Raw genomic sequence first — 11,343 nt, 5'->3', positions numbered from 1 at the left:
ACGCGGGCATAAACAAAGTATGGCACCTACGGCCAAACTCAGGTGTAGGGTGGAAGACTGGAGGAAATCTCAACGACAACAGTGATTCGATCCAAGAGGACACTTGGACTAATAATGAGGAAAGTTGTGCAAAAAAATCATCAGTTACGACTACTATGGACTCAAAACACTCGTGTTCATCCTGAAGAACCCCATTTCCCAAAGCTACTCTTTGACTGTTCTCCCAGAGCTCTCCCCCCTGTTAGCACACGGACAAATTAATTGCATACTGCCACCAGCAAGAACCTGTACAAGCTATGTTTGAAGATAATTCTCAGCATTTCACTACTAAATGGAGTGACACGTTGGAAGAGGCTACTTCCTGCCGGTCCTCCCTCTGAACCTGTATGGGAATCAATGTATTGTAAACCAATCGCCAAAAGAACGGGAGATCTCAAGTGGCGCCTTGCCCACTGGATCAACCCATGTAACGCATATATCAGGAACTTTGCCCCAATATCCACATGCTGCCCATTTTGCTCTGTAAACGAGGACTTGTTTCATCGGTTAAATTTGTTTCTCTCAAAATGAATGTCGTGTTTAATTTTTGATCATTTCTTTTTGGGTATGAAAAAATGCCAACATGGCAAAAAGTATAAACTGCTATGTCTTTTTGTTGGTACAGCAAAGCTTGCTATATATCTATCGAGAAGGGAGAAGAGAAATGGTAAACCACTTCAACAATGCAATGTGATGTCATTTTTCAGTGCGCTCGCTTCCACAAGGTTAAAACTTGAATTAAAATTTTCTAAAACGATGGATATTGTTGATGATTTTGTGGAAAAATGGTGCTTGGAGGGTGTTTATGAGGTGCATGAAAATGAATTGGTATTATTTGTTTGATATTCCTATTGTGATGTAACCTGTTTGGATTTTGAATTTTTGCTTAATTTTTTTGTTTTACTTTTCTTGGATTTCAAATGAACATTTTTTTTTTTTTTTGATTCTTGCCCTGTTTTTCTCCTCACATTAATCCTTTTTCTCTTCTTCGTTTTCTTGGTATTTTTTTCATTTGTAAATTGTACGTACATATCTTTTTACTTTTGTAATGAAAGGACATAAAAGTCAAAAAGGGTCTCGGTCTCGGTCTCCTCTCCTCTCCTCCCCCCCATGGCTTCACAAAGGTTGGGGTGCACCATCTTGGATGTGTGGGATCTCGCTGTCTCCGTGCCATGGGCCTGTTTAACAGAACTGCCCGGGGTACTACTGCTACTACGCCAACCTTTTACTTGTTTTACCGCCTGAGTTAAATCTCGTCGTGGCAAATACCATGTTGAAATGTGCTAAAAACCATGAATAACCAAAAAAGTGAGAAAATGCATGCACACGTAGACAAATCAATCTTATAGCTGCAAGGTAGATTCCCATGAATAATACTTTTGGCTAAATGGAAAATGCACGATGTCTGCATTCAATTTGGCAAAAAATACTATTAACCAATATGGCACTGGAATTGTGTTTAGAATTTTCATCCAAAGTAAATTGGAAATTGTGTTTCAATACAGCACAGGCAGTGAAATATTTTAATATTTGATGAGTTTCACCATCGGTTGATTTCATGAAAAGTTTGTGAAGGAAAAAAGAAAAGAAAAAAAAGATTATTGTGTGGGCAATAAGATTGGGGTAGAGAGCACTCATCATTATTATACTCGCCAGAGGAGAGGGTAGCAATTGGGTCCGTCTGTTTGTTCACACAGAACTTTCGTGGTTTTCTCTGCAACTGCTTTTTTTTTCTTTTTCTTTGTATGCCATGTCTAGGCTCATATGAGAGCAAACGCACAACCCACAGCAAGGGGTGGGGGGGGATGCATGAGACAAGAGGGTGGGAGTGGGAAGGACAAAACAGTGGGGAACAGACATTAGGAGATCTGTGAAAGGGAGAGGAATGGGTCGAGGAACACGGGGTGTACAAGATGGATACTACGGGGACTTTCAGGAAGGAAAGCAGGGAATTTGAAGGAGGTGGGTTTGGGGTGGATTAACAGGTGTGGAAAGGATCGAGGATTTGGATGGGGGATGATAAGAGGTGGTGCTGAACAGCTGTTTTGAAGGCCTGGAGGGAAGAATGGCATTGAACAGAGTGAGAGAGTTCATTCCAAAGGAGGGGAAAAAGAGGAATGAAAGAGTGAACGTGAGCAGTGATTCGTGATTTTGGTAGTTTTACTAGAGGGGGGTTGTTGGCGGACCTTGAGCGCCCTGTGGAAATATGGTGGGGACAAATCGCAGACAGAGCAGTGGGGGGGGGGCGAGACCAGAGAGGACACAGTACAAGACAAACTGCATGTCGGATTGATACTAAATTTTCACCATTGGTGTGACTACTCATGTAGAATGTTTTAATGATAATGATAATTATGATGTCATAGGTGATGTAGTGTGGCAGCCATATTGGAAAAATGAAAAAAACTTTGCCCCTCTGTTTCTCTGAAACCGCACTAAGATAAAAATTGAAACTTGGCACATAGCAAGTACTCATGGGGAATGAGTGATTTTTTTTTAATGATGTCATAATTGCACATGTAGAACGCCACATCCAATCAGTATGAATTTTTTTAGGGTCATCTAGGGATAAAATGGTCCACAGAAAAAAAAAAATTGATGTCATTGGTCACATGATTTGGCAGCCATATTGTTAAAAAAAAAAATTGAAAATCTCTGAAGTGGGTGAACAAATCGAGACAAAACTTTACATGTTTGACTGCCTGTCCATGAGGAACTAAAGGTTCACACACATGATGATACAGGTCACATGGTTTGGCAGCCATATTAGATTTACCTAAAAACCGATAAAAATACACCAATCAAAAGAAGTCCTGGTGAGGGTCTACAATCTCTGATTATTCTTTTTCTTTTGGACTGTTTCATCACAGGAACCTGCAAGCAGCCATCGGAGCCTACTATGATTTTGAGACTCCTAACATCGTTGCACCTTGCATGTCTTTTGTGAAAGATGTGACGATTGGAGAAGGAGAGTCTGTGCCACCGAATACACATTTTACCAAGACGTGGCGAATACAAAACACTGGTTAGTTTGCACCATTGTTTTTAAAGTGCAAAAGCAGGTTTGCGTTTCGATGCCTGGTTTGTTTACTTTATTCTGATGTTTGTTTTTCTTGCTGTTATCTTCCTTGACATGATTGCCATGGTTTTTGTTGGAACTCTTTCGCTCTCTGAATTGAGCATTTGAATCTCGCTCCTTGGGGTGCTTGTTTGCAGGGACGGAAGATTGGCCTGCAGGGGTGGTGCTCAAGTTTGTGAATGGGCATCAATTTGGCCATGTGGGGACAGTTCCCATCCGGCCTTTAGAGCCCCAGCAAATGACCGACGTGAGTGTGGAGATGCTGAGCCCTGGCCCACCAAGTATTTATCAGGGCCAATGGCGAATGTGTACTGCGAATGGTCTTTACTTTGGAGGTAAGACATGACAAGCTTCTTGGGGTCAATTTGGTTTTTGTTGCTGTGGATGAGCATTAATGATGAGTGCAGACACTTCCTTTCACTCTTCCTTTCTCTTAGATGGGCAGATAAGGAAGGAAGTTTGGAAGAAGAGGTTAATTAAATATGCAATGTTGGCCTTGAGGAAATTTGAATATGGATAGGGGCTTAAATGGGGGGGGGGGGGTATTGGGCGGATAGGGGGACTCGCTGCTTTCTCGGGTGCACTAATGGTGGGGCTCAGGTGTGCGTCATGATCCTCGTCGCATTTGTTTTTCGACATCACAACTTCCTTGCCAAAACCATTCCTGGCTGTTGTACCGAATGGCTTTTTCCTGACTTGCAATAACAATGAGGAAGTTGAATCATCAAAGTATAGATGTGCTATAAATTTGAGTATTTTTTTTTGGGGGGGGTGGGGATGGTGGGCATGGTAGAGGCAGGTATGCAGCCTATGGTACCATGTGGCTCTGCATTTCTTAACATGCATGTTGTTCTAAGAGCCATTCTTGGGGTCATAGGTGGTTCTGGGTACACACTTGCTCTTTTGCAAAGGCATCACATGTAATTACTGGGCAATATACTTATTACATATACCTACAGGTGCAATTTTTGACTCCTTACCCTTATGCATCTCTCTTGCCTTTTCTCCTTTTCTCATGTTTCTTCCTCAACTCCCTTCCTGTTTATTCCCACTCCTGACATGCCCCTCCACCATACTACTTTTTTCTTATCATCTCCCTTTTCTTCCTTTAATCAATTTCATTTATAATATTTAGGATCCCCATTTGTGCATACATAATAAGTAAATGGTCAAAAAGCCTGTAGAAAACGTGTTTATTTTGGGATATCTGTAGATTGCATAATCATGTAGGTCCAAGGTTTGCATTGCTCATGGTCATTCGAGTCTCATTTCTGGAGCATAAGAAAATTGCGACACAGATGCAAACGCACAGACAGACAAATATCTCCCCTATAGTGTAGATTTACTTGTAACCACCAGCAACCAACTTTCACGTTACACCATCTTAATCGACAAACCTGTACAGGTATTCTCTATCTCTAATACCCATTTACCACCTTGGACATTTTCGGCCAGCTTATCCAAGTTTCTTTTCTATAACTAGAAACACCTGCTCTCTATGGGAGCGGCCAGGGGTGAGGTCATGTTATTACATCGCACTGTTATATAATTGGCTATTCTGTCCTGTGTCTTCTATCACGTTTTCTGTCACACTTATGGCTGCATACGTCCCTTTGATCTGAGGGCTGTAAATAGAAATTTGTCTAACGTCACAACTCTTCCCATCATGCATGCTAATTCACCGTGTCAACATTTAAATTTTATAACTGCAAAATTGTTTCATCATTCTTAACCTAGACTTTTACTGCCCCCAGCCACGCGATATCGAAGTATTCGCTTCTTGTTATCCTTATTATATTGGTGGTGGTGGTAATATTACTTGGTATTGGAACGGGCCTTGGAAAAATGCCATGATAACTAGAAAGACGCTCCAGCTGCTATCTGTACAGTGTACACCTTAACATGGTGTTTTTCCAAGGTGGAAAAAGGCAACAAAACATGGGAATTCCTCCGGATGTGCTTGCATCCAACTTTTTGGGGATTATTGATTTGCGTTTACAAACTTTAAATTGTAAACGTGAATCCGAACTCTTGGTGTGATGCACAAAGGGACCGTTTCCATCCATATGATGCGTGACATGATGGGGCACTTTAACTCTTAAATAATTTCAAGCCAGGGAGTCTTTGTTAAGCTTTGTCCTTTGGAAACGACAAACGAGCTACCTACACCACATCGCCAAAAGTATGTGGACACCTGCTCGCCCCTCATCTCATTCCAAAATCATGGGCATTAATATGTAGTTGGTCCCCCTTTGCTGTTATAACAGCCTCTACTCTTCGGGGAAGGCTTTCCATGTGATGTTGGGACATTCCTGCGGGGATTTCCTTCCATTCAGCCACGAGCATTAGTGAGGTCGGGCACTGATTTTGGCGATTTGGTCTGGCTTGCAGTTCGCGTTCCAATTCATCCCAAAGGTGTTCGATGGTGTTGAGTTCAGGGCTCTGTGCAGGCCAGTCAAGTTCTTCCACACTGATCTCACCAAACCATTTTGTATGGACCTCGCTTTGTGCATGAGAGCATTGTCATGCTGGAACAGGAAAGGGCCTTCCCCAAACTGTTGCCACAACGTTGGAAGCACAGAATTGTCTAGAATGTCATTGTATGCTGTGGCATTAAGATTTCCCCTCACTGGAACTAAGGGGCCTAAGCCCGAACCATGAAAAACAGCCCCAGACCATTATTCCTCCCCCACCAAACTTTACAATTGGCACGATGCATTCGAGCAGGTAGCGTTCTCCTGGAATCTGCCAAACCCAGATTCGTCCGTCGGACTGCTGCCAGATGGTGAAACGTGATTCATCACTTCAGAGAACGTGTGTCCACTGCAGACTGCTCTTCAGGGAAATTTGTATTACATACAATGCTTATAGAAAGTCTATGCCCTCTTTCAAATTTTTCATCTCTTGTTACCTTATAGCCTGGAGTTACATTGCATTAAATCAGACTTTTCCCACCTCTATTTAGACATTGTAACCCACAACTTCCAAGTGAAAAACAACAATTACAAATTTCAGAAAGTTAATGGAAAATACAAAACTAGAATATCTTGGTTGGATAAGTGTCCACCCCCTTTATGATAGAAATTGTAAATTAGCTCAGATGTAATCAATCACCTTCAAAATCACACACAGCGTTAAGTGGTCTCCACCTGTGTGAAATGTCATGATTCTGATTATTTTAGAATAAAATTAGCTGTTCCTGGAGGTTTTCTCTGGGTCGTGCATTTCACAGCAAAGACTCAACCATGAACACCAAGGAGCTTTCAAAAGACCAGCATTAAGTTGTGGAAAGGCACAGATCAGGGGATGGGTATAAAAACATATTTCAAAGGCCTTGAATATCCCTTTGAGCACAGTAAAGACAATCATTAAGAAGTGTAAGGCATATGGTACCACAAACACCCTGCCTCGATCAGGCCGTCCCTCCAAACTGGATTACCAAGCAAGGAGGAGACTGATCAGAGAGGCCACCAAGAGGCCAATGACAACTTTGAAAGAGCTACATGCTTTACAACCAACATTGGTCACTGTGTGCATTTGACAACAATATCCCAAGCACTCCACAAGTCTGGCCTGTATGGTAGGGTGGCAAGAAGGAAGCCATTAGTCAAACATGCCCACCTTGAGTCATGTTTGAGGCATGCAAAAACCACTCCGGAGATTCTGAAGCCATGTTACAAAAAGTTTTGTGGTCTGATGAAATCAAGATGGAATTTTTGGCCAAAATTCAAAACATTACATTTGACACAAACCCAACACAGCACATCACCCAAAGAACACCATCCCTACTGTGAAGCATGGTGGTGGCAGCATCATGTTATGGGGATGTTTCTCATAAGCAGGGATTGGGGCACTTGTTGGGATCGAAGGGAAAATGGATGGAGCAACATACAGAAAAATCCTGGAGGTAAACCTACTGACCTCTGCAAGAAAGCTGAAATTGGGATGGAAGTTCACCTTTCAGCATGACAACAACCTGAAGGACACAGCCAAAGCTACACTGGAGTGGCTGAGGAACAAAAAGATAAATGTCCTTGAATTGCTCAGTCAGAACCCCGACCTCAATCCAATCGAAAATCTGTGGCAAGACTTGAAGAATGCTGTCCATCAACGCTCCCCACATAACTTCACTGAGCTTGAACAGTTTTGTACAGAAGAATGGGCAAATATTGCCCAATCAAGGTGTGCAAAATTGGTAGAGACCTATCCCAACAGATTCACATCTGTAAATTCTGTCAAAGGTGCTTCCAACAAGTGCTAACTCATGGGGAACACTTTTCGAACAAGCATATTCTAGTTTTGTGTGTTTAATTTTCTGAAATTTGTCGAATTTGTTTTTCATTGGGAGTTGTGAGTTATGATGTGGAGCTAAAGTTGGAAAAAAAATCTGTTTTAATGCAATTTAATTCCAGGCTAAAGGGCAAAGATAGGTGAAAATTTTGAAAGGGGGTGTAGACTTTCTCTCGGCACTGTATACCCTGCATGAAAACACTACACATTTGTCAGTTGTTCTGCCTAACCATGGAAGCCTAATCTGACTACATTTGTACCGGGGTAATGTGTTCGTGATTTATGTACTCTATATGCCACCTTACGCCCTCCTTGGTTCGTCATCACGTGTAATTTTGAAGTGATCATGATTCATTCTATGGCAACTGTGATGCCTAATGACGACCACGACTACTTTATTTAACGGCCATAATTATTCCCTTGTTCTTGTGGGGTTGGCCAGAGAAAGCTTTTGGCCCAAGTGTTTCACTCATGGCTGGCCAGGCCTGATGTTTGACTGAGTTGTTGGGGCAGGAATTTGGAATTTGGCCTTGATTACGGCTCACCTACTCTTGAGGTAGAGAGTAGGTGGCATCTCCACACTCACCTACTCTTGGTAGAGGCAGAGGCAGATGTCTGGGTTTGTGAAGGGTTAAAAGCTTTTAATTGAAAACATGACGTCGCATTTTACACTGTGCGGATGTTCTGCATGTTCCTGCTCGTATATATGAACACTGTAGAACACATTGCCTTCTTGGCACTTTCAAAAACCTTCCGTTTGTCTGTACTTGGACAAATTATTATGTCATATTGACCAATCAAATTTGCCACTCCCTCTCTTAGCATTTAGGAATATTAAGATTGAGACAAAATTGCAGCTTGTAGGAAATATAGATCTTGCTCAGAAACACATCAAGCAAGTTTTTTTATTTTTTTTATTTTTTTTATTTTTTTTTTTTTAACCCTTCCCATATCCTTTTTTCTCAAGACTGCAGGATAAGGTATTCTATTAACTCGAGTTTTAAATTAGTTGATGTCATTCTGTGTGCAATTTGAATGTGGAGACTCATTGCTGTGTAAACTGTGAACAGAAGATTTGCTGTGCTTTGTACCCTCATTTGCCATTTCTGTGAAGTTAAGGAACCTGTGTAATGATTTTAAGATGCAGGAAAACTGAAGCATGTTATCAAACTAGATATCTGTGATTACAAAGCCTTGGCCCATGATCCAATGATGGATATATATATATATATATATATATATATATATATATATATATATATATATATATATATATATATATATATATATATATATATATTGTTACAGGCCGGGGGTCGGCCGCCAACCCACCGCTCTGAACGGAGCTGCAAGTCGAGTCAGCCCGACCGATCGCCCGGAATATAGATCGCCGCCCGGATAACTCCGAGCGACGGGTCCTTGTACAAGAACCGAAATACGCCAATCGGCAGATCACATGGGGTAGGGTCGATTGCCAATCTTCAATGTACCTAAATACCCATGTGATCCAACTACCGGGGTATTCCACCCTCGACGGATCTCGTACGGAACAAACCGCCGAGGCGAGCTTGTCCGTGCACGATTCCGAGCGGCGTAATCGCCGAGAACCGTCGGTCCAAATGTCCCCCTATTACGGCAAACCAACGGCTAACTCCCAACACACGAAATGTTCAGTGAATGAGGGAATGGACGCAACGAGCAGATTTACATTCACACAAGGACATTTATTATAATGAAACACGTGTGCAATTAAATAAGGCAAAACACGTATGCAATTATACAAGCAACAAAAGAACTACAACCGTCTACTTATTATGTACAGTCATTTACACTTGACAGCAGTTCCTACTTATTAGACGTGCCAAGGGACGCGCGCGCGCACACACACACACGAAACTGTGGCTGAGGCCTTTAATCACGAGCTCCAGCTCGGACGACAGGTGAGCTGAAACTCAGAGCTTGACTCGAACCTTTCCACCTCGTGTGGTCTTCAACTTGTCCGGACCCGGGCTCCAGCGAGAGCGAGCTGGATCCAAATCGCCGTGAGCCGCGTTCCTTCCCGAGCTCTCGCGAATCCTCCCGCGCTTCTCAACACGCGCCGATCCTTCCTGTTGATGCGTCGCTTCCCCGAGGAACCAACTCCAAGAAGAGGCCGACACGTCGCACCAAGCCGGGAAACAAAATGGAGAACAAAAAGCTCCACGATCCAAGAGGAAGAGGAAGAATAGGAAGAAGCCTCCACTCGCAGCCCGAGCCGAACAACGGGCTCAAGTTCCTTCCAAAACAAAGCAGCAGCCGAAGCTCACTGAGCCAGCCGAAGCAAAAAGCTTACTCCTCCCACGGGACTCAGCACATGAACTCTACACACGGGACTCAGAACGGGACTCTTCACGAACTCTGCCACGGGACTCCCACACGAACTCAGCCCTACCACGGGACTCCCACGAACTCTTTTTTGGGACAAGGAAAAGATGTCCTCTTTATCCTTTGCACCCCCTCCCCCGCACCTGGCGTAACTCATGCCCTCGTGATCCACCCCCCTCAACCACGGGTGGGAGGGAGTTGTTGACATCACCGCAGGGTTCTTCTTCCTCTTCGCAGAAGAGGGGGAGGGACGTCTCCATTGTTTGCTCCCTAACTATTAAATCGATCCGCAGCGCATCTAATCGATTTCAAAACATTTAAACAATGGAAGGTGAGCTATCTGGGGAACATGCACTTGTCGACATAGCTGACGAAGGGAACCTGTATGTTGTGTGCGATTGAATTCCAAATTCCAAACAATATATATTGTTGCGGATTCGCGCCCGCCGGCATGCTGACGGCCACGTAACTCGAATCGCGGCACGCCGCCCACCGGACGGACAATCCAGTCGTGACCCTCTCGGACTAACGCCGGGAACCAGTCACGGGTGGACCTTTCGGTCTCACCGCGATCGAGCCAATCAGCCCCCGCGTGGGATAGGGTTGCTCGCCAAATTCGACCTACCTAAGTACCCACGCAGAGGGTAGACCGGGCGATCGCACCTCGCCGCAGGTCGACTTCGGACACGGGCCACTTAAGCGACCTGTTCCGTACTATCGGGATAACCGAGCGGTGTTATTCGTCGACCTCGACGGTTCGATTAATTATCGGGCGTATTCAGCCCACTACCAACCCTTTACGTGAAGCAAGATGAGGATTCAAAGAAAGAAATGACGAAGCGAAGCGGGAAACAGTTCAACACAAGCACATTTATTCGCGACGAACGGAAAGCACACATATACAATTCCACCAAATGCACACAGAAAAGAAAAACAATGCAATTTACACAAAAAGCAAATGTAAAAGCGAAGACACAATGCAGAGCTAATACCGACTACCGAGCACACGGCAACACTTATACAATTTTACTTCACAGACGGCGCCGACAACACATACCCAAAACCAAGGAAAGAATACCCTCAAGGATGAGGCGGGCCTGAGGCCGAGACCGGGTCGGGCCTACCCGTCTGGTGATGAGACGCGGAGCGGCGATGGTGCCTCAACTCCGCGGGCCTCGCGGGCAGTGTCTGGTAGGGGGTGGGAAAGGGGCCCCCTTGGTCGCACTATCTCAGCGCGGGGGGAAACAGGAGGGGGTTGCTGATGCTCGGGGTATAGAGGATTTTTATTGCCCCGCAACAAGCGTCTCCACTTCGGCCAGGTCGCGCTGTCGGCCTCCCTGGGGTGCAGCTCCCTGCACGACGCGAGCACCCCCTCGTCTGCCCTCGCCGCCTCTCCACAGCTCCGTCCCCTCCGTTCCGACTCCAACGCACACGACGACCAGCTCCTTCTTGCCAACTCCACCGCCCGCGAAGTCTTGACTCTCTGTTCCCTCTCGACTCTCCTACTCTACTACTCTGACGAACACGGTCGCTTTTTATCAGCCCCGTAGCTTCGCCCTCTCATCTTTGAC

General features: G+C 44.4%; 1 protein-coding gene across 1 annotated transcript in view; it reads left to right on the top strand.

Moving 5' to 3' along the window:
- Nucleotides 1-11,343, top strand: part of ILRUN (inflammation and lipid regulator with UBA-like and NBR1-like domains) — a 37,850-nt gene that overhangs the window by 6,466 nt on the left and 20,041 nt on the right. Inside the window, exons 2-3 of the mRNA XM_085894359.1 lie at nt 2,910-3,064; nt 3,256-3,453. Of these exons, the coding sequence (XP_085750485.1) occupies nt 2,910-3,064; nt 3,256-3,453 (353 nt within the window). The remainder of the gene's footprint in view (nt 1-2,909; nt 3,065-3,255; nt 3,454-11,343) is intronic.

Source organism: Eptatretus burgeri, chromosome 1 (genome assembly GCF_056783735.1).
Source record: "Eptatretus burgeri isolate ZD-2024b chromosome 1, Ebu_testis_v1, whole genome shotgun sequence".
Classification (NCBI taxonomy): domain Eukaryota; kingdom Metazoa; phylum Chordata; class Myxini; order Myxiniformes; family Myxinidae; genus Eptatretus; species Eptatretus burgeri.
Note: the sequence above shows the minus strand (reverse complement) of the source record. Positions and strands in the feature narration are given on the sequence as shown.